This window comes from Solea senegalensis, linkage group LG7 (assembly GCF_019176455.1).
Source record: "Solea senegalensis isolate Sse05_10M linkage group LG7, IFAPA_SoseM_1, whole genome shotgun sequence".
In the NCBI taxonomy this organism is placed as follows: domain Eukaryota; kingdom Metazoa; phylum Chordata; class Actinopteri; order Pleuronectiformes; family Soleidae; genus Solea; species Solea senegalensis.
Genome location: NC_058027.1, coordinates 26,517,157 through 26,541,597, shown reverse-complemented (window position 1 = coordinate 26,541,597; position 24,441 = coordinate 26,517,157). Strand labels below are relative to the sequence as shown.

Below are 24,441 nucleotides of genomic sequence, written 5' to 3'. Positions count from 1 at the left end.
AGATATAACCCGGGTATGTTATGCCCCCCCAATCATAAGTAGTTAGTTGTTTTCCACAAGTGCAGTGTTTCCTCATTGCAGAGATGTATGATATCATGAGATCAGTTTCTGTTTTATTTTCTTTGTGCGCTGATGGGAGTGGTGCAGTTTAGGCTCTTTGTTTCATAGCGTGCGGCTCTTTGAGTTACACAGCGCTGAATACAGAAAAATAAATGTTACGTAGAGAAAGTTGATCAGACTCTATCTGTTGAGGCAAGAAATAATAAAATAAATGTGCAAGTAAATCAAATGTCAGTAGCAGTAGTTCAGTCTCCAGACACATAATAACGTGATGAGCGAAAACGTCTTTCTTGGCAGCGTCTCTGAGAAAGTTGTGGGTGTTTCCTTCTCAATGTCTGTGACTGTAATAACACACAGAATGTCATGTATATGTTTACACAAATTAAAACCGTCGATGCGCTGACGGCATACGTGCCAAGACGAGGTGCTTTGTTCTTACAACGAAGGGAATGAAAAACATAGAGGGCGAGGGGTTAAGGAAAGAAGAATGCAGCCGCTCGCTGCGCCACGTCAAGTATTTCAACACGTCGAAAACAGAAAACAATCCAACTACGCCGTTAAGAAATTTTGTTGTAAATAGCGTTGAGCTCAGCTCGGAGTTTCTTGAACGTGGGTCTGTTTCTGGCGTCGTACTGCCAGCAGCTGCTCATGATCCTGGAGATTTCCACAGGGCACGTGTGAGGAGCAGGCATGCGGTAGCCTACCAAACACACACACACACACACACACACACACGCAGTCACAGGGTCAGCGAGAGGGCAAAACACAAGACAACAACAATACTAATAAAATGTCATTATATCATTATATTACACATTTTAAAACTGAGCAAAAATATAATTAAGTACAATTCAGACAAAGTGAAAACCTTTAAAAAAGTAAATAAAAACAACCTTACTAAATAAATATAAATCATTTAATAATACATTTGACGTAACTTATCTTACTTTGTTTATTCCCTTTCACTCAGATGTATTTGTCTTTAATTATGTTTTACTCACTTTTATTTATAATCTATTGTGATTCACTGTCTTTTAATAAATTCTATTGATAACTTAAAACATTACATGTCTTTATTCACTTTATTTTATTATCTTGTCTTTTACAGATTTTAGAATTCTTTTGTAATTTTTTTAAGTTACTCATATTTAAAATGTTGCTCACTTACATTTATAATATATTTTATTTCATTCTCTGTTACTCATTGACATTTATCTTCTATTAGCTTTGACTCACTTATATTTATTGTCTTTTATTATTCTATTCTATTCTATTTTTATGTTTGCATTTGTATGTAAGGTGACCTTGAGTGTCAGAAAGGCAAACAAATATATTATCATCATTATTATTATTTATAATTGAATGACTTTTTTTGAATTATACTCACCCATATTTGTATTCTTAATCTTTTTTTTACTTTCTTTATTCTTTTAAAGTTATTCATATTTATCATCGATTGCATTTTCATTGGATTTTTCGTATTGTTACTTACATTTGCGATATATTATATTTCCATTTCTGCGACTCGTTTATCTTTATATTCCACTGTCTATAGATATATATACATATATATGTATATATACAGGTATATATGTATATATATACACATATATATATGTATATTATGTGACTTTACCTTTCTCCACTTCGTCTCGAGTCTGCTGGTTGCTCATACTCGTGTAGGGCGTCATTCCCATTGAGAAAGTCTCCCAGAGAAAGATGCCAAAGCTCCAGACGTCACTCTCTGTGGTATAGCGACCTGAAAGCACCAGCAGGGGGCAGCATTGGAGAAGGCACAGACTGGAGTGTGGAGTCAGTTTTGTTATGGTTTGCAGTGATTTGACAAGTGTGTGTGTGTGTGTGTGTGAGGCTGTGACTGCAGGGCCGAGGGAGTTGTTGAGGTGACGTTACCATAGTTCAGAGCTTCAGGCGCCGTCCACTTGACGGGGATCTGTCTCAGGCCACCCTCTGTGGAGTAGACGCCGTTGTCCTGTTGACGGGACATACCAAAATCACTGATCTTCACCACGTTGTGCTCTGCGACCAGACAGTTTCTGGCCGCAAGGTCCCTTTCAAAAACAGAAGAGAAGAGAAGAGGACAATGTGAGAGGGAATTCTACACAGGCTGATGAAAAATGGTGAAAGAGGCACAAAACATCATAATCTGTGTGATAAACAGTGACAAACAGGAGTGAGAGAACAGGCGTTCCTGTCATGTCTGTGGTGTTTTGGTATGCAGTGTTACAGGCTGAGCAGCTACCAGCAGCCTGCTCTGATCTGTCCCCTCTGGGTAAATCACAGCAGGATGTCACAACCTCATGTCTCCCCCTCCACAGCAGCACCAACTCTGAAGCCTCACCCCAGGCAGGGGCGCCGGTTCCCGGCTGCTTCCTCTCAGCAACTGATGTCCCAAAACACTCCAGAAGTCACAGTCATGTGTTGCATTTCCCATTGTTCTTATCAGTAGCTGTTCATCGCTCTTGTTTGCGTATCTCTTAATACATGCACTCTCCCAGTGGGATACACACAGTACACGGCCTCGTGTGTGTGATCATTATAGCTTTAAATCTTTGTCGCCACAAACAGTGTCGCCTGTGAAAGACGTTCAGAAAAAAGAGAAACGCGCCTCTACTCGCTCGCGTCTGTTTTACATGCACAGTGAAGCTACATAGAAGTAGTCTTGGAAAGAACTCCACTAGATAGGAACAGTGGACAGTTAGAGGGTGAGAGTGCCAAGGTGGATCCAAGTGTAGAAGGAGATAAGGGTATAAGTGCTAGAACAGAAGATGCTGCTAAGAGCTGAGTCTTCTTGAAGATAGACAGGGGCGCCCCCTGTTCTGGTAGCGCTCGGTAGGCCATTCGACCAGCGTTGAAAAGAGTCTGGATTGTCTTGTGCGGGGTGTTGGCACCGCCAGACGACAATCCTTTGATGAACGGAGTAGTCGGAGGGTAACATAAGCCTTTAGGAGAGCAGAAGACAACGCCAGAGCTTATGCTAGCTTGCTAAACATTCAACGAGACAATCAACCAACACCAGAGTGCACATCAGTGCTGCATTTGAATGGTGGCGTCAACTGAAAGCCCAGAAAGGGCTGCAAAGTGACGACATGGTGGCTCTGTTTCTCTGTTTCTACTCGACAGATAGGTTCACTTTATGTCTTTGTGATCTTTTTGAGTATTTGTTGTTTTTCGACATCATTTTTAGTATCAAAAGTTAGCTTGTTCCTGTGCTCTGGAGGCGTGGCTTCTCTTACTGTTTTTCCAGGAACTCCAACCCTACCTTTAATTAATAAATTAAAGTAAACAGTCCCTGGAGTTTACAGCGAGATAACGGTGGAGAAAGCTACGTTATAAGAGATGCTCCATCCACATTCAATACATAGACTTTACGCACTTTTGTTCTCTATGTATCGCTCGACGCTCATACTCGTACGTAGGATTGTCTTAAGCAAATGCAAATATATTGACTTTCACGTAGTCGCTGTATCGTGATATTATTGGTATCGCGATATCTCGTCTCGTATGGTATCATATTGTGAGGTAACCCTGTGATTTCCCACCCCTGACACACAAACACATTGACCAACCTGTGGATGCACTTCTTACTCTCCAGATACTCCATGCCAGCTGCTACGTTTCCTGCCATTTTGACCATCATCTTAGGCTTCAGCCGGTGACCCTCGTTCCGCAAGAGGGAGAGAAAATCACCACCTGATGAAACACGCGGTGATGATGGAGGGAAGAAAATCATAAAAACAACAACAAACGTCAAAGCAGTTGAGACGTGACGTGGGACTAAAACGGATTTACCTTGAACGAGCTCCATGATGATGTAGATGGGCTGTTTCTGTGTACACACCCCTACCAGCTTCACAATGTTTGGATGGTCGTACTGTTTCAGGATCCTGTGTGTGTGTCACAGACGTTAGAAAGGCAGAGAAAATAAGAAACGCGTTAAAACCAATGTAAGTGTAATGTGTACTTGTATGTCCTAACAACTGTAAAGGGCTTTTTTTGGAATTACGACCTGGTTTCAGGGTAAGGATTAGCTTTTTTTGAACATTTTATTTTCAATTTTCATTTAATTAAATGTGTGTGTGTGTGTGTGTGTGTGTGTGTGTGTACTAACCTGGCCTCCATCAGGAACTTACTCTTGTGCTCTGGAGCCAGGTTTTCTTTACAGGACTTCACGGCTACAGGAGTGTTATCAGAGCGAATTCGACCGCTGTACACTTCCCCAAAGTTTCCCTGTGTGCAGAAATCAACGTAAGTGATTTGAGAATAGCAATGTTAGGTGACTGGAGACCAAATGCAATGTCATTGTTATTAGTACAAATAGTCCGCTCGCTAGATACTTCGATCTATAGATAGATAGATAGATAGATAGATAGATAGATACATAGATAGATAGATAGATAGATAGACTCATCAGTAGCATAAAAATACAAATAAAGAATAAATTGTACATGTGGCTCAGCATGAAAACTGTTCTTGGAAAGTTTCACATTTTCTAAAGGAAGGAATTTGTGGTGGCCCCAGGCAAAATGTACCTGGAGGGCCTGAAGTCGAACAAATTCCTCCGTTTTTTCCCTTTATTTTATCTTTATCTTGCACTTCATGGTTCACACACAGACACTCTGAAACTACAGATGCTATAACGACAGAATTTCCACGTACTAAAGTCTCATTTTAGCCTCTCGTGGGGCCCAGCTCGTCTGAGCCCAGCGCCCCAGGCATTTGCTGACTTTACCGACTCTGTAGCGCCACCCCTGGTTAGGTGGATGAAACACACCCCTGGTTTGTGTGATTACAGCTGAATTCTATTTATTCTACTTTGTGCACAGAAATCTTTTAAATGACTCAGTGTAAGGGCAAATAAAAATATTTCCACACATTTAAAGAATGATATGTTTGATTTTGTGAAGTTTACCCACCCGTCCAATCAGCTGTCCCAGGATAATATCATCGTGGTCTAGGACCCACTTGTCCTAATGAGGTTTGAAATGGACAATAAAAGACACATGTTAGAGCTGGTTTTAACAATCCAAACAAAGAGACACGTACTTAAAGGGAACGTCATTAAAGAGCAGGTTTATCTTTGAATGTCCTCTCATCTAGATTCAGACCAGACGTCCTTTAAGTGTATGAGCTCATACCTTGAGGACAGGTCTCTTCAGAACGATGTCAGCCCTCCTGGTGATGGGTGTTTGTGAGGACAGCAGATGATGGATGAGCAGAGGGACACTGTGGAAACTTTCTCCGTCCAGACGGTACAGATTCTACTGACACATGTGAGCAAATATGCAAACACACACGTGTAACGAAAACACCTTCAAAATGTTGATGCTTTATAATAAATATAACATATATTATAATTTATTATAATATATCTTCATTTACAGGTGAATACATTTCCACGGTAACGTGTACTTTTAATGGAAAAGTGTAGTCTTTGTAGAAACCATGAAGCCAGTTGACTTACATCTGTGTTCTGGATCAGGAAATGTTTGCAGGATCCTCCCCACTGCACAGAGAGGACATAGCCCTGTTTCTCTTGACTCTTCCTCAACAGGAAGTCTCCCTCACTCTTCAGCAGCTGCTGGACCTCCAGTCTGGGAATGGCTCCGTGGTACCAGTCCTGCTGCTCCAGAGGAAGATCCAGCGCCTGGACCAGGCTGAGAGCCGGAGGCTCCTGGAGGCAGAAACAGAGAGGAGTGAGCATCCTTGAAGCTCACATGAATAATTAAAGATAACACGTCGGTGAGGAGGGTTTTAGGAGGATTCTGCAGAGATGGATGGAGATACTGCAAAGGCGACTCCCTTCGAGACAAAGAAGTTCCTACTTTTTTTTATACATTATTCTTCATTTAATGCTTTATTTAATCAGGGATGAAACTTCTGCCAAAATTTGCAAACTTGTGTCCTGGCCAATTCATAACATACATTATTATCTCAAAGCACTTTAAGGCAACCTTACAATTTTTATAAAGACATCCAATAGTGGAGAGAAGAAATGTGTGACAGAGCCAAGACTCAAAGTGTGCAGCCAACAAATCTGTATCATTAGTAGAAAGGAAGGAGATTATTTTCAGTAATGGTTGTGATATCATGAGATGATTTTAAGCGTATATCGCTTAACCCTTTAATACCGAGCGCATCAAATTCCAACGGTTTTCTGAAAGTGGAGAAGTTGCACGTCAAAAGCCAACGTGGGGTTATTACGGTAATTTCACTCGTGCTGTGGCAGGAAGCTGGCAAATCAGAGTCTTTGTCGCCAGAAAGGGGAAAAAGTTTGGAAAAACTGCCTGTAGGGGAGACTGGGGTTAGTTGAGCCACCCCTTGTTGCTCGGAAACGGCAAAAAACATTGATCATGTGACCAAATATTTAGGAGGAAGGCATCATTCAATGGAGTCTGTGAAGGTAAGAACCACATGGTTAAAGTGGTTAGACATTTATTTCCAAAAAAACATGTTTCACCCTTGAAAGTGAATTTAGTCTATCATACGTTTCATGAGAATTGTGTTAAGACCAAAACAGATCATTTTAAATCTGTTTTATATATCAATTGTGGTATCTATGTGGGAATAGGCATACGGCTCAATTTACCCCACTCCTATGCTCAACTTACCCCATACACGGGGTAAGTTGTGCCACAAGCCAACTTTTTTTGGACATGCTATATTATCGAAACAGTTATGTTTACCCTCATTTTGTTAGTTTGAAGGGATGCACAACATCCTGAAATATATGCAGATATATTAGTTAAAACTATGATTGCCTTGATGTAGTGATCCTAACTATGAAAAATGGCTCATCTTACCCCAGTCTCCCCGACATAGTTTCCATTTTTGGGCCTTTTTTTGGACATTGAGACAAAAAGATAAAACGTTTTGTTTTTCTATATTTTAAATTGTTAATACACTACTTTAACATGCAGTACATTGTAAATAACTGCCAGCTATTGGAAGTTATTCTGGAAAATTTGATTATAAAGTCTTTTAAAGCAAATTTTTTATCACACTTTATTGTATGATTATGTTTTATATTACTCATTTGAGAATTGTTATTGTGTGTAATGTAGTTTAGCTGCTAGTTGTTCAGCATGTAGTTCTGTGTTTTACTGTAGTTTTAACATGTTTGATCAAGTATAATGTTATTATACTGTTGATGTAAAAGCCCAACTAGGGACAAGAGTTGCAAACTAGCAATAGCTATAAACTCCTACTAGTATTTGTATTGGAACTATGTTTACTGCATTGTCCCTATTTAAATAAAATTAGCTATTAGCAACAAGTACCGATGATTTAACATTGTAATCCAACACATTGCAGGCTTAAAACCAATTACACACTCAAATGTTTCTGACAGATTAAAGACTAAAAGAATGGCTGAGAGTGTTGACTCGGGTCAAAGACGATCATCTGTTATATCAGTTATAAAAACAACGACATGTGAAACTGGCAGCCTGGGAAGTAAACTTTAGTTTTTTTAGGTCAGGTGAAAAATTTCAAAAGTAGTAACACGGCCGACAAAGACGACCTCTATAAATTCCACTGGGCCCTCGGGAGAAGGAAGTATGAGTGAGTGGAGCAGCTCAGACGCGAGGAACACTTTCATAAAAACATGATGAATTATTTGTTGTGTGGAAATAGGCTTTGGGAGCTGAGACAAGTGCTGCAGTTTAAGAGCTGGGAGGTGTTTGGACGAGGAGTGAAGGTGTCCTTCCACTGGAACAAGTGACCTTCCTGTTCAGAGAGCAACTGAAGCCCAAAACCAGGCGCAAACAAGTGTATACATAAGTGTATCCAGTTAATGCTTTTGTTGGGCCAGGTGCAAATCTTGGGTGGATATGGTTTCAAAAATGAACTAAGGATCTTACCAGGAACACATGAAACCAGAACATGAGACGATGGAGCAACAAATAAACCAACAAACCAAAACAAACACTGAGGAGTGCGGAGAGTATGTACACGAGGGAGGCAGGGACAATCAAACACAACATGTGAAACACGATCAGAGAAGACAGGACAGGAAGCAAAACTAGACAAGGTCCAGGAAACAAGCAACTGAAAACCAGACTGAGAACTGAAAACCTATAGTAGTGTAAAGAAAACAAAAAGACCAAACAGAACAAAACACTTTCTATTACTATTTTTTAGTAATAGATTCATTTTGTATAATAAATAAATTTTTATTGTGAACTTTATATTGTTCCACACTTTTATTTTGAAATTCTGTCAATGCGATATCATCATGGAGTTTATTTCAAGCTCATATGAGTAGTTTTTCTCTTGACCGGCCCCCTACTGGCCAGACTAGATACAGCCATTTGAAGACATAATTCTCCAACAGAAATAAACAGCCCAACGCTTGACAACGCATGCTAAAATGCTGTTGCTGAGTTTTATTTACATTTATTTTACAGACTGAATACTCCATGAAGCATGGGATAAATCATAAATAAAGTCGCGTTGTGAGCTGTTTATTTCTTCTTTGCGAGCAAAGTTACTGCATCACTGAGGGAACATTGTGTTTTTCAGGTTATAGTTTCCTTAATGAGCCTAATTTGTTTCAGAACACTCGTAAATTATCATCATACGCGCCGTCAAAGTGGTATCATGCCATCTCTCTATAGAGGATTGTTATCAGATGACTACGATGATGTAATAATTGTAGTAATATGACGAGCTAATTATATAATTATAGTAGTAAACATAGAAAACACACGCGCTACGATCGCTAACGTAGTCATCTAATTGGCCAATCACATGAATTTCTTTTTTTTAAATTCCATTCACATTTCTGTGCTGTGATTAATTTATTTCACCTGCCCACACGCTGCAGGCAGAGCGCATCATCCCGTGACCTTGTTTTACACAAGCTTAATGTTTTATTGTGAATAAATAAATGAAAATAGAAGTTCAAAGACGACCTGCTGAAGATCTGCTGTTACATTTTAGTTAGTTATCTCATTAATTTAGCTGATTCTTTCATTTCCTTTGCATGTCTGTTATTCTAAGTATTACCTTTCTCTTCTTTTATTATCATTGTGTCACAACAGTATACACAGAGACTATAAGAAGAGATCATGAACATACCTCACATTTGGACTTAAACAGGCCACTCAGGTTGGTTATTATCCCGTCCATTATTTTGGAAGAAGAAGTCTGGAAGTGTTCCTGAGAGTAAAATAAAACAAAATGTTGTAAATGAGTTTCCTTTATTTCTTTTGTTCACTGTTACTTTCTTATTCAGCAGGGGTTGATTTTCTCCTTTTTGTTTCTCTATCAGAAATTGAAGAACTGTTAAAGAACAGCACCGTGTGAGCATATATCCTCTGGTATGTCATGTGCCTCCGCACGAATAAAGTCGTCAAGTTTACGAGAATAAAGTCGCAATATTCTGTTGTTTTAGAAGAGGAGAGTTGCGGACTTGGAGGAAAGCGCTGCTTCTTTCTGTGGAAAAGATGCATTTTCTTGTATATACTTTTTAAAGTCCTGACAATAATGACAATGTGATGCTGATGTGCCAAAAAATGAAGCATCTCCTTGTTTGTGAAACCTATTTTAAAGTACAATTCCGCGAAATGATCCACGGCCCTCATTTTAACAACTCTCTTCTTCCAAAACAACAGGTGAGAATTTTACTACTTTATTCTCATAAATTATGAATTTATTCTTGTAAATTTATGACTTTAATCTTGTAAAATTAAGACTTTATTCTAATAAATTATGACTTTGTTCTAATAAATTATGACTTTATTCTTGTAAATTTACAACTTTAATCTCATAAATTTACGACTTTAATCTCGGAAATTTACAACTTTATTCTTGTAAATTTATGACTTTAATCTTGTAAAATTAAGACTTTATTCTAATAAATTATGACTTTGTTCTAATAAATTATGACTCTATTCTTGTAAATTTACAACTTTAATCTCGGAAATTTACAACTTTATTCTTGTAAATTTATGACTTTAATCTTGTCAAATTAAGACTTTATTCTAATAAATAATAATCATTGAACTTCTTTTTTTTACAGCCATAAAATCAAAATAAATCTACGCGGCTTGAATATCATGATGGTCATAAGAGGGTTTGTTGGATATTGGATATCTTTAAAAAATAAAAAATAGTTGCAACTAAATGTGTAGCAGACAGATTATGAAAGTATTGGTGAACGTTGAAATTGCAATAAAAGTGTTTTTTTTTAAATAAATGGGCAAAAAAAGGACAGCAGGGCACATACGTTGCTTGAGTTGGATGAAAGGGAAACCCTGTCTGGGTCCAGGATCATAGCAGACGGCGGTTCTTCAGAGCCCAGCTGCTCCAGTTTCTGCTTCAGAATGAGTCGTTGAGCCTCCATCTTGGCTCTCACGCCCTGAGACAGAGCGACCTGCTGCCGACACTCCTCCAGCGCGTGTCTCTTGCTGAACTGGTAAACCCTACATGACAGAGAGCAGCTGGACGTCAGGGGAGGGAGTTTTTCTTTTTTCCCTCGCTCTCGACATCACACTGAGTGACTAACACAAGGGGATGAATGAAGGAGTCAATAAAACAACAGAAGTGACACAATTAGAGCACAGGCGCACAGAGACGTCGATAGTCAAACTGCCTGTCTGTGCAAATACGTTTTTTTTTTATTGACTAATGTGATCAATGCACAAGCTTCTCTAACGAGAGCAGAGTCAGCTGCTCCTGCACGGTGAGAGCGCGTGAGGCTGGTAAACCTCTGTGAGTCCTTCTGAAGTCCTAAACAACAACTTATACACAAACAAGAGCACTCAGACAGCGCAGACATCTGCCAAGACGTCACCCATTTAGCATTTAGCTTTGTATTACTAGAATAGGGGCAGTATTTTTGAAAAATTGTGCTTCCCAAACTCACTTTCCCCTGAGTCGAGAAATATCTTCATTCTTTTTCCTTTGTTACGTGCCCACCAGTGACACTTGCCGATGCTAATTTCACACTTTTTAGACCCACTCGTAGGGGGCGGGACCTCATTCCCTTAATGTAAACAGTGTCCGCCATCTTTGCTAACAGACACGCTAACAGGAGTGTCACTGGTGGGCACGTAACAAAAAAAAGAATGACGATATTTCTCAACTCAGGGGAAATTGAGGTTGGGAAGCACATTTTTTCAAAAATATGAACCTTATATTCTAGTCATACAAAGCTAAATACTAATCGGTGAAGTATTACTTTAACCGTGGGTGTTTTACAGGCCAGTTTTACACTGTGGTTAAAACTGGGTCCAAACATCGATTTGGGGATATATCGTCGGCCGGAAGAAGAAATTAAAATGATGCACAATAAATATCAACAGTGCAAGCGCGACGTCCACACATTGTCAGTTTAAGGCAGCAAACATGGGTTTTTGTTTGTGACAGAAGATGTTTGAATGCACTTTTGTCTGATGAAGATATGATGTTTTGGTCTAAGATATAATATTAAAGGTGACATAGAATGCTTGTATCACACATATATGTCAGTTATGGAGGTCTACTTACATATATTAACTTGTTTTCATGATTAAAAACCTCCTAGTCGCTGCAAACGAGCCAATCAAAATATCTCCTCACTGACGCTCTCGTCAGCCGCGCCGTTTCAGACCAAAACCACACCCCCAGAACGTGGACTGTGTTGTGATTGGCCAGCCAACGAGAGCTTTCCCACTGTCCTGTGATTGGCCAGGTACCTGGAAGTGACGTAATAGATAGGCCAGCTCTCAGATACACAGCTCCCCCTCTGGCACGGTGGATGCTCTGCATCTCAGCAGCTACAACGAGAGTAGTTCTTCTTCTTCTGCGGTTGAATGTACGCAACCGGATGTGCCCGGACTAGTGCCCGCACCAGGAGGCGCTACGGTGGTGAGGATTTCTGATGACGACAACAAATTAAGGAAGTGCCGATCCGCTTCGCAGAGCCCAGGAAAACAATACAACACTATTTTCTCAGCAGTGGCTGAACTGTTTGTTCTGAAACTTTAGGGTTTCATAAACGAGGTAATGACGCAGATACACACACACAAACGCAGCGTTAATTGGAGCTTCCGGTCTATGTGGCCTTTAACACTCGCTCGCTGCTCAAATGAATGAGGGGGAAACTTGGAACGTGGAAGTGACCTGCCTGAAGAAGTGAGAGTTTTACAGCGGATAATGGTGGAGAAATGCTTGACCATCCCAACCCCGTCCATTTGATTTTCGTCATTGTTAAAATAGTATAAATATTTTTTATAATAATAATCAAAATAAACCATTTCCACTGACATACGGATGTCCTGCTCCTTCATTATAAACTGTTGAACTTCTTCATACGATGTCGTACTTCCTTGTAGATTAGACCAAATGAGCTGTTGAGTTGACATACATTGACCCTTTGTTAACCTGATGGCCCCTGGTTTACAAAGTCCATGATTCTATTCCTATTTCGCTGCCGTTTATAATCTTTCTGGAACGTGTAATTCCCTGATACTCTTGGACAGATGGAGGCAATGCGTGGACCAGGCCTCCCTTAGTTGCAATCTGCAGTCTCGCCATTAGAGGTCACTAGTTGTCACACAGTTACTTTCAGTTTTGGGTCCTTCTGTGTGGTTATATTTCATGTCACGGTCTCGTCTAACTTCCTGTTTTACTTTGTAGTTTTCTCCCCCGTGTGTGTGTGTGTCGTCTCCTTACATTATCTGACCTGATTAAACACACACACACACCTGCTCTGCATTACTTCCACCTCTTTCCCGTGTGTGTGTGTGTGTGTCATCTGTGTCTCGTTATCTCCCCTTCCCTCAGCGTATCCTCTGTGTTTCCCCCGTCCTTGGCCAGTTCATCCTGTTCCTTGTTAGTCTGTGGACATTGTGTGTCTCCGTGTGTGTCCCTGGTTTCCCTCCACGTATTACATGTAGTTGTTTTTTGGATTATGTTACCGGGTTCTGCTCGAGTGATTTAATATTGTGTCCAGAGTTAAGTTTCCTCTGCCAAGCAGCTCTGAGTGTTTGTCCACAGGTCCCTCTGTGGTCATTTGATTAAACATGAAACAATGAATCAGCGACTGTTGTAGTAATAATTGTAAATCGCAGTCTTTGCTTCAGACACAGAAGAAGTGAGTCGTCATTCGTCTTAATCTGGAATCTCAAGGCTGCGTCCACGAGCAAAGGGAACGATACTAGTCGAAAAAGTTTCTCCAGCCACACGGAATGAGTCAAATCTCTGTAGTACATATGCCCGGCCTGTGGATGGCGCTGTAACACTACACCAAAATGAAACACAATCAATGTTATCATGACGCAAACACACCAAACAAGGCAATCAGAGATGGCAGACTTCACCCCATTCACACAAGCCTCTGGCGGCCTCTGCTTGTCATGTTGTGGAACAGACAGACAGACAGACAGACAGACAGACAGAGGCACCAAAAACAATACCTCACTAAGTAACCTCTACTAAAAACCTAGAAAGAGAGAGAGGGAAATACAGAAGGAAGAGAATATTATAAATATGTTTTTTTTTGTTGTTTTTTTAATCACCACACAATTTTTTAACACAAAAATTCTTAATTTAATTTCTTTACCTTATTGCTATTTTCGTCTATTTTCTAACTTGCTGTGATTTTCAGCTGCAAATTTCCTCCCACGTGGGACGAATAAAGCACCGTCCTATCTTATCTCAATACCCGGGGACAGAAACAAACTTTTTGGTTTTTGTGATTACATTACATTACAGGTCATTTAGCAGACGCTTTTTTCCAAAGCGACTTACAATGGAGTACAACCAGCCAGGGGTGGAATCGAACTTGCGACCATAATGTCTTTCGCACACAGGGTACCGGTCTTAACCACTGAGCCACTCCGCTCAGTGGTTATTTAGGGGAAAAAAAAATAAATCTGGTCGATTAAAACTAATGAGAACATGATGATTTAATACAATAATCAACAAGGCAATCCGATCAAATCCACACTCCTGGGTAACGTGTGTGTCTATCACAAATCTAACAAGCTTCAGTCGGCCTCTGTTGCTCATATTGCAAGCAAGTGCGGAAGCACACAGAGCCACCAACAACAATACTTCACTCCCAAACACAAGAAACAACAAACAAAAGTACCCGCCCACCATGTTTGACTGACAGGTGATCACAGCAATGAGAGCAGAGAACAGGAGTTTAACTCACTGCTCCTGAAAGAACTCAAGTTCGTTTGAGTTTATTTGAGTTTACAGAACTCAGCTGTGTCTGCAGGTGGATTATAAAACCAGACTCCAGCACAGAGAGGCTGAGTGAACGTGGTCTGGACTCTGTGGAGCAGAGTCATGGTGTCAGAGACTCTGTAGAAGGACAGAAGACCTGCTCTGTGGTCCAGGTAAACTCCGACTCTGGAGGACAAACCATCTGAGACTTTAATGGAGATACTTTTGTGTCGAAAGCTACAACTCTTTTGCTTACATTCTAAAGCCCAAGATTTGTCATTATATCCAAATTTACATTCACCTGAACCTGACCTGCTGATGTTCTTGTACGTCACTGCTACACAAAATCCTGCGGTTCCTGTCCACTCCACCTCCCAGTAACAACGTCCTGTCAGACTCTCTTTGCTCATGACCTGATAACACCCAGTGAATCTGTCTGTGTGATGAGAATATGACTGACTTTTCTTCATAACTGTCACTTTTCTGTTTCCCTCAGATAATAAAAGACGTGTGTGAGCTGTGTTTGGATCCAGTGTGATTTCCTGTGAATATCTAAAGAATCCAGCTCTGGTCTTTGGTTCTGGTTCTGGTTCTGTAAGTAAAACATCTACTTCAGTCACAGCCAGTGAGATGTTTGTCCACTTCTCGCTCAGGACGTCCTGCAGTTGAACTCTGAGCTTTGCCACAGCCGCTGTCACATCCTCAAAGTGTCTCAGAGGACGGACGTCGATGGTGGACGAGTGTGTCGACGGACTGAGTGCTGGCAGTGAGCGGTAGCTGAGGAGAAACTGGGTGTGATCGTGTGTGAGTGAGAGCTGCTTCAGTTCAGCTTCTCTCTTCTTCAGCTCAGCGAGCTCCTGCTGAAGCTTCTCCTCAGCGTCTCGGACTCGTCTCACCTCGGTTTCCAGCTTGGATCTGATCTGCTGCTTCACGTCAGAGCTTCTCGTCTGCAGGAGAAGCATCATCTCAGTGAAGATCTCGCCTGTGTCTTCCTCGGCTTTATCAGCAGAGAGAGTGAGAGCCTCCACCTCCTGTTGAAGCACCCTCACGTCTCTGTCTATGTCCTGGACTCTCTGCTGGACCTCTTCTCGACTCAGATCCAGCTCTCTCTGCTTCTGCTTCCTCTCTGCTGCAGCTGAGACCGTGTCGTGGTCTTTATGTTCGTCCACAGAGCAGAGATAACAGATGCACTGCTGATCAGTGCGGCAGAACATCTTCATCACCTCATCGTGATGAGGGCAGATGTTCTCCTGGAGGTTCTTGGACGGCTCCACCAGCTTGTGTTTATTAAACGCAGGTGATTGATAGTGAGGCTGGAGATGTTCCTCACAGTAAGAGGCCAAACAATCCAAACAGGACTTCAGAGCTTTCAGTTTCCTGCCAGTGCAGACATCACAGGCCACATCTTCAGCTCCAGCATAGCAGTGATCAGCGGGAGCAGGGTGGAGTCCAGTCTTCTTCAGCTCCTCCACTAAATCTGCTAACATGGTGCTTTTCATCAGTTCAGGCCTCGGTGTGAAGATCTTTCTACACTGAGGGCAGCTGTAGATCTTCTTCTCCTCCTCTTTGTCCCAGTGGTCTTTAATACAGTTCATACAGAAGCTGTGTCCACAGGTAAGAGTCACCGGATCATTCAGAAGATCCAAACAGATGGAACAAGAGAACGTTTCTCTCTGCAGCTGAACTCCTGTCTGCGCCATTTCCTCTCTGTCACAACGACTGAGTCTGACGTGTCTGAGTTTGGAACCAGTTTGAGCTTGTTTCTGCAGTTGTCGGGGCAGGGCGGGGATAAAGGTCTCTGTCAAACCACTCCCACTCTGATATGGAGTGAACTTGAGTCAACTTTCCTTTCTTTCACAGATAAAGAGACAGACTGTTTAGTCTGTCTGTTCTCCTGAGAGACAATCACGACATATCTCTGGTTCTACACATTACATGGTGTCACTACTTCCTGTTACTGCTAATGACGACTAACAATAACATAAAAACTACTGTAAGCTATTTTGATTGTATATATATACATATGTATGTATATATATATATATATATATATATATATATATATATATATATATATATATATACATATATATGTGTGTATATATATACATATATATATATACAGTATGTACATATATAAACAATCTCCAGACACAAGAATGTGAAGAAAAGGACTGTGAATGCCAGGTCTCTCAAAAACGGACAAGACAATTTAACAAAAATAAGATGTGAGTGAATGCTGAAGGTTTTTACAGCTGTAACGAACAGGCCACAAAGCAACGGCTTGAGAGGAAAAAAGGGAAGATTTTGAGATTTTGAACGGCCACACCAAATGCTAAAGACACACAAACGTACGTGTGAGTGACGGAGATCACGTTTGAGACAAAACTGGGAAATGCAGTGGCAAAAATTGAATGCAGGAGCTGGTGTTTGACCAGAATAACTTCCAATATCTGGCAGTTAATTACAAATTTATCGTGTTAAAATAGTGTTTTAACAATTTAAAATGAAGAAAAACTAAGAGTTTTTACAGATTTTGCATGTTAAATTTAAAATTTGAACAGTATAAAAGCACATTTAAAGGGACTTTTGTTTTGTCTCAATGTCCTAAAGACGCTGATTCGCCGGCTTCCTGCAACAGCGCGAGTGAAATTACCGTAATAACCGCGTCGGCTTTGACGTGCAACTTCTCAGCTTTCAGAAACTGCTGGAATTTTCCCGATAATTACGGTGATGCTTGTGCAAACATGGCGTCTGCGATACGCTCGGTGGCAAAAGCTGTGTTTGCCGACAAATATCTGCTGTCATCACACCAGGTTTATGTTAAACGACCTTTGCACTGTATACTGCATATCATACATTGTTATTATAGTGTATTATAACTAATGAGGCACTCACTGTCCCTCGACACCACACTGGTTAATAGCTGCTGCTGCTGCCGAGCCGAGAGCACACTGAACTCTCCCGACAGGAAGGAGAGCCCGCAGAGACAGACTCCGCTCGTTTGTCTTTATAGCTACCAACGGCTGCGCGACCTTCTCTGCGACCTCTGGACGCAGCATCAGAGGGTGATTGATCTGTGGTCTGCTCACCTCTGGCCCTTTTTGACACCTTCCTGCTCCGCCTCCAGCTCCAGCTCCAGCTGGTCCACCGAAGCCTGCTGGGAGCCCAGAGTCCGGGCCAGGTCCAGCAGCTCCTCCTCCACCGCCGTCAGCCTGGGAGGGAAAAAAGAGCGGTTTAAAAAAAAAGTCATAATGAGGAAGTAATTGATGCAAAACATTTTGGAGGGAAATACGAGACAGATGAGAACAGCGCGGATAAAGAAGGAGGAAGTTGTTGAGACGTTGAAAAAAAAAAGGAAATCAAGTTGAGCCATCTGATTCAGACTGCGTCGTTAGTTCTTACTTGTGCTGGATTGTCTCCAGCGTGAGGTCGTTCAGTTCGATCTCTCTGGGATTCAGTTGCTCAGTGTCCTCCAGGAGGCTGCAATCAAAGTCTGCACAAGCAGGAATCTCCCCCACAGACCTACAAACACACACACACACACACGTTGGTCATGGTAGTGTTGCCGTGCACCGGGAGCTGTTGCTGTGCAGTGTTCTGCTGTGTGAGGATCGATGGCGGTGAGAGCAGACGAGATCTCCCTGTGGATCTGCACCACTTCGTGATGGAGGAGTGTGGATATGTCGAAATACTCCTGCAGGATCTCTTTCCTGGTCAGGAAGGACACACACACACACACAAACAGATGTTAGCCAGATTTCAAGGAAGTCTTAACAGTCATTCAGAATAAATTAACGTTTTTCTTCTCTTTTCCGGAGCAGAGGATGAATGTGTGTTTATTGTCAATATGACTAACACATTACAGTGGTGTGTTAGTGGTGGTGTGTCATGGTGTTATTGTCGTCTTCTGTACTCATTTCTCACTTCTTTCTCATCTCAAATATTTAAAAAGCTTTGTATAGGACACAATAGCACAGTCAGTTTAACACTCAGCTTAACTGGTTCCTCAGAAATTAGGTTCTACCTCAAGGGCCTCAAACTCAAAATGTACTTCTAGTCTGGTTGGGAGGGGGAGGCTGGTGGGGCCGGTCAAGTGAAAAAAAGTCCAACGCTCTTGAAAATTCACAAAGTTGTGATTAAATACAACCTACAACTATTTAGGTATTGATATTTGTTTGTTTTAGATATAAAAAATGTATCTATAATAACAAAAACAGACAGAAATTAAATAGAATCAAAACTCTAAACTAAAATAACATGTAGACAATTGTAATTAAATCACTAGAAAAGTTTTATATATATATGTATATATATACATATACATATATATGTATATATATACATACAAATGTGGTACTGTAAATGTGATGTAATGTTAGTTCCATTCATTTGAAAATCAATGAACTTAATTTTTCCAAAAAAAAGGTCTTAACCTTAACCTTAACCAGTTAATAACTAACCCTATAACCCTTAACCTAAGCACAATTCAAAATCTTAGCCCTAAACCTTAAACCAGGTCTTAACCCTGAAAAAGCCCTTTAAAATTGTGGAGCCCAAACAAAATGTCCCCACAATGATATAGATACCAGTACACACACACACACACACATTTATTTTTATATCTTAGTGAGGACACATGATTGACATAATGCATCCCCCAGCCCCTTACCTTAACCCTAACCATCACAACAAAGTGCCTTACCGTAACCCTTAACCTTACTCTAAACCTAACCCTAACACTCACGCACACACACACACACATGCACAGTTCTTACAGTATGAGCAGCATCTCCTGCTGCAGCGTCTGCAGTGCGTCGAGCAGAGCAGGCTGGATCTGACTGTAGTGCTGCTGGTGATAAACCTGAGCAGCTCGCACACACAGGACGTAGTCGTTGTGCAGCTCGTGGAGTCTCAGCGACGCTTTTATGTATCGCTCTCTGGCCTTGTCTCGCTCTCTGTCTGCACACACACACAGACACACACACACACACACGCACACCAGGAGACAAGGGATGGCTCATTTATGTCATGATAAAAACATACACAGCAGCTTTAGAAATACAGGTACAACAAACGCTGTAAAACAAGTCTTGTTTTAAGAAAAAAAATAAAAATAAATAAATAAATAAAAGTATATGACATTTATTGCACTTAAGTATGAAAAGTCATTTTCTGATATGAAATGTACTTAAGTTTTAGGAGTAAAAGTATTGAGCCATGGTGGATCAGTGGTAAGGCGAGTTGTCTTTCAATGAGAAGGCTGTGGGTTCAGTTCCAGTAGCAGAGTTCCAGTTCCCTCTGCTACTCTATTTATGTGTCGTTGAGCAAAGACACTTAGCCCCATGTTGCAGCATGTGTGAATGGCAAAACTGCAGCTCATCAAGACTAGAAAAGCTCTATTTAAATACAGACCATAATACAAACTCTTCTTCTTCTGCTGATGATAGTACAAAATAGTAGAAAATAAAGAATATTTTTAATTTTACACACTGGACCTTGTGAATGTGAGTGGCCACTTTATTAGGTACACCTGTTAGTTAAGTAAGTAAATCTTATTTCTACAGCAGCTTTCACAGATAGAGAGATTTTGACTGTGCGACGCTGTAAATTTTTTTAAAATGGATTCTAAAATGCTTGCAGCAGAGTTCTGGAAGTGCCTTCTTATTTAATCCAGATGCAGGGATATGAATGCTTGAATATTCCAAATTCCAATCAGCCAATCACACGACAAAGGTGACTGAGGTGTGAGTATATTTCAGAACCTGCTGATCTGCCGGGATTTTCACACACAATCGTCTCTGGTGTTTGCAGAGAACGGTCTGAAAAGCAGAAAATATCCAGCGAGCTGCAGTTTTCAAGGTGGAAATGTCTTGTTGGTGCCTTTTTTTTAATGCTTTTAACTGCTGCACTTTTACACTTTTCACGATTTATTACACAGCGTAGTATTTATTAGTTCTATTAGTTCTACTGCTAGTATCTACTTTTTTACGACTTAACTAAAAACTCCAACTAAAACCGCAATGTTTCCGTGAGCTCGAGGAATAGAAACAGCTAAAACAAGCAGCTGCCAGTTTTATTGTAAGACTCACGTTTGCTCTGTGTCTTATTTTGAAAGGCTCTTTTCATTTTGGCCCATCATTTTATATTTTATTTTTATTTTATTACAACTCAAGGTTTGTTGTCTCAGTTGAAAAGCGTCATTCAATTTCAGTTTAAAGGGAGAAAACAATCATCAAAACTACTGCAACACAGTTTAAATCACTTTGTATAGTGTTGAAACTGAACTGTGAACAAACCCAGACACGGACTTTTATAAAGCACCTTAAGGGGACACTTAAGTAAAAGCCTTAAAGTATATGACGTTTACTGTACTAGCAAGTATGAATTTCCTGATATAAAATGTACTTAAGTGAATTTTGTACTAAAGTACAGTAACAAAATATTTGTATGTTGTTAGATTATAGCACTGCCCAGTCATGAGAAAGGAAATATGAGTGAAAAAAACAGGAACTCACACCTTTACTGGTCTCCTGGTACTTCCTCTTAGCCTGAGCTGCGTCTCTCGCTGCCTGTTTGTAGCTGCTCTTCAGCCTCTCCAGCTCTGTGTGTGTCACCTGAACAAACACACACACACACTTTTTATATCTTAGTGAAGACACATCATTGACATAATGCATTACCCAACTAAGTACCTTACATTAACCCTTGCCCTAACCCCAATTCTAACAATAAACCTAAAACCAGGTCTTAACCCAGAAAAAAGCCCTTTAAAGTTGTGAGGGCCAAACAAAGTGTCCCGACAAAGACAGTTTTTGGGGTTTTTTTTGGACCTCACAAAGATATAAATAGGTAAAAACATTGTTTTTATATCTTAGTGAGGACACATCATAGACATAAGGTATTCCCTAGCACCTTACCCTAACCCCAATTCTAACCTTAAAAGCAAGTCTTAACCCTGAAAAAGCCCTTTAAAGTTGTGGGTCCCAGAAAAGAATGTCCCCACAAAGACAGGTTTGTACGTTGGACCTCACAAAGATATAAAGACAAGTACACACACACACGCTTGTGAGGATACATCATTGACATAATGTTTTCCCTAGACCCCTTACCCTAACCCTAACCAACACAACAAAGTGCCTTATCCTAATCCTTAAACCAGGACTTAACCCTGAAAAAGCCTTTTAAAGAAAAATGTCCCCACAAAGATAGGTTTTTACGTTGGACCTCGAAAAGGTATGAAGACAAGTACACACACACATCAGAACAACAGTAACTTTTGTCATGTACGAGTGGATATTTGAGTCCAATAATAAAAAAAATTATAAATAAATATTAAACTTTAAAGAATGTATTTGGCCACTGCAGAAGTGCGGCATCATTTCCTTTTTTAAGAGGTTTTTTAAATTTCCGCATAGCGACAACGACCTCCAGGTGTGAGAATTATTTTACTTTCCTGGTTTTGAAATGGCATGTCAGTGAATAATATGATAATCTCCACACAGTGACTGGGACCAGCTGTCACTGACGGGGAGGTTTTTGGGTGTGAGACGCAAAGAACAGAAGGTCATCAGCGTATAATGACACTTTGTGCTCCGGGCCACGTCTCTGAAGGTCGGTACATTCAAGATTCAAGATGTTTCCTCGCCATTTTGAGTACAAACAGACAGCCCGGGCACATTGGAATAAAAGAGTGAGTAAATTAAAAGGACACAAAGGACAAAACATGTATGCATTATTTAGGTTTTAGTTGATTTGATCTAGTTTTTGAATGATATTTTATTCATAATAAATTCAGTCCGAGGAGAAAAAACACATACATTGTTTTTTACAATGCAGCCCGTGAACAGGAGGAGGGAAGCGACATAAAATAACCAGGTGATTTTTTAAAAGACCTTTTTTTCACTCATGGATGATGTGTTGTTTACAGTGTTAATAGATTTGAAGGGTCACTGGTCAGATTATTTACAATCAGATTATTTCAAAGTTTAACTAAATGAATAAAAATCGTTGTGTGCTCATACTATAGACGCTGTGCGTGTGTGAACAACAATCAGATCAGGTTTCCAGACAAAGGTCAGATCATGTTGTCTTTTGTCTTTCATGTTCCTCTGCAGCACTGAAGTGATCTGTGGTCTGCGTCCACTTCCTGTGTCATGTACAAACATGTGCAAACCTATCTGTGTGGGGACATTTTGTCTGGGCTCGACATCTTTAAAGGGACTTTTCAGGGTTAGGGTTAGATTAAGGGTTAGGGTAAGGGGCTAGTCAATGATGTGTCCTCACTAAGATATAATGTGTGTGTGTACAAACCTATCTTTGTGACATTTTGATCTTGACGCTTAGGGTTAGGCACTTAGTTTTGATGGTTAAGGCCTGGGAAATACATTATGTCTATTATGTGTCCTCACTATGGTATAAAAACAAGTTTGCGTGTGTGTATACTTGCATTTGTGTCCTTGTGAGGTCCAAAAACATGAAATAAAGTCTTCTTAGTGGGAACATTTTGTCTTGGCTTTTTCAGAGTTAAGACTTGGTTTAAGGGTTAGGGTTAGAATTGGGTTTAGGTTAAGGATGTGTGTGTGTGTGTGCACCTGGTTATCCTTATGTAGTGGGGACCTAAATCTGTTTACACAGTCATATTATGAGCCAAAAATCAAGTTAATTCTCCAGGAAATGAATGTAAGTCAATTCAATGTCCTCTGAGGTGTGGAAACCAGTGTGTGTGTGTGTGTGTGTGTGTGTGTGTGCGTGCGTGTGCGTCACACACCTTGCTGAGCTCCTGCCTCAGCAGGTTCCACTGCTCCACGTAGGTCTTACGCAGCTGCTGTTTGTCTCTGATGAGCAGCGTCAGTTTGCTGATGGGTCCGTCCACCAGGTCCTCCGAGCGTCTCCTCATCACCTGACTGAGGACGTCGGTCTGAGTGAGCAGCACGTCCCACGACTGAGGGACAGACGAGAGGACAGACGGTTTTCAGTGAGTGGAAAAAAAACAGACACAAAAAGCCCAACACGCTCATCTGCTCACCTTGTTGAGCTGGCTGATGTAGTCCAGTCCTGCACCGAGCTGAGGCCGGTCCAGCTTCTCCACCACGCCGGCCATGTTGTGCAGCTGCACCGAAAACTCCCGCTCGCTCTTGGCCCGCTGACCCATCCACTTCTTCATGACCTCCATCAGGTGAAGCTCTGAGTCCAGGAGCCTCATCAGAGCAGCGTGTGCCTGCGGACACCGCAGATCCTCCCCGAAGCCCATCTCTGTGATGTTAAAGCGCTCTCTTCTTGTATGCAGTGAATCCTGCGGCACCTGAGCGACTTCTCATGAGTGAGACAGGACAGCTTTCACTTCCCTGTGAGCAGAGAAACAGCACTGAGGTTCACCAGCGAGAGCACTTCCTCATATCTGTTTGAAAAGAGTTTTTACTTTCAATTCAGGAAGTTGAGATGAACTAAAGCGACTAAAAAAGCAAGGAATGGAATTTTAAAAAACTGTATTGATTTATTTAAAGCTGCAGTGCGTTGGTTCCTGTCATTCAGTTTTCTTCTTCTGCCTCAGTTTGTTCTGTTTCTTTTTTTTTTTTACATCATTTGTTTGCTGCATCTGACCGACCAAAACCTGACTGAGGGAGTGTTTGTGTGTATACAGCAGCAGAGCGCCGGCAAGCAGCAACAAGAAGCAGGCAAATTTACGTATTAAAACTCTTTTGTTTTGAATAATCTCGTCTCGAGGACATCCTTTCACATTTGGTACAAATGTTCACTTGGATTCAAAGATGAACTATTTGGAGTTTGACGGTTCAGGGTCTTTATGACCTTGGATATCATATGCCTGTTGTAGGTGATATTTAAATTTTTTTTTGAGGGAATCCTTTCTAATTTGGTTCAAACGTTCACTTGGATTCAAGGATGCAGTGAGTGGAGTTGGATTTTTTTTTGCTTTGTGAAGGTGATATTTCAAGAGAGTCTTCAGATTCATTAGAACATGTTCACTTGGATTCAAGGATGAACTATTTGGACTTTGATGGTCCAGGGTCATTAAGACCTTAGATATCACATTTTAAGCCTGGTGAAGGTGATATTTCCAAACATTTGGAGGGAATCCTTTCTAATTTGGTACAAACGTTCACTTGGATTCAAAGATGAACTATTTGGACTTTGATGGTCCAGGGTCATTAAGACCTTAGCTATCAGGTTGTTGTTTTTCTG

The 24,441-nt window shown here is 40.8% G+C and overlaps 2 protein-coding genes across 2 annotated transcripts; both read right to left on the bottom strand.

The window, feature by feature from the left end:
* Positions 1-96: 96 nt before the first annotated feature.
* Positions 97-23,615, bottom strand: fes (FES proto-oncogene, tyrosine kinase). Its single transcript, XM_044030502.1, has 18 exons — positions 23,267-23,615; positions 23,009-23,182; positions 20,759-20,855; positions 19,017-19,200; positions 17,808-17,951; positions 17,644-17,763; positions 17,331-17,453; positions 10,310-10,505; positions 9,160-9,240; positions 5,543-5,752; positions 5,217-5,339; positions 4,995-5,048; positions 4,190-4,308; positions 3,871-3,965; positions 3,648-3,771; positions 1,972-2,129; positions 1,697-1,819; positions 97-760 (listed from the first exon to the last, which is right to left on the bottom strand). Exons 1-18 carry the CDS (start codon positions 23,489-23,491, stop codon positions 618-620), a joined length of 2,493 nt encoding a protein of 830 aa, XP_043886437.1. The 5' UTR covers positions 23,492-23,615; the 3' UTR covers positions 97-617.
* Positions 14,105-16,052, bottom strand: LOC122772439 (tripartite motif-containing protein 16-like). Its single transcript, XM_044030501.1, has one exon. The coding sequence runs from the start codon at positions 15,936-15,938 to the stop codon at positions 14,256-14,258; it is 1,683 nt and encodes a 560-aa protein (XP_043886436.1). The 5' UTR covers positions 15,939-16,052; the 3' UTR covers positions 14,105-14,255.
* Positions 23,616-24,441: the final 826 nt, after the last annotated feature.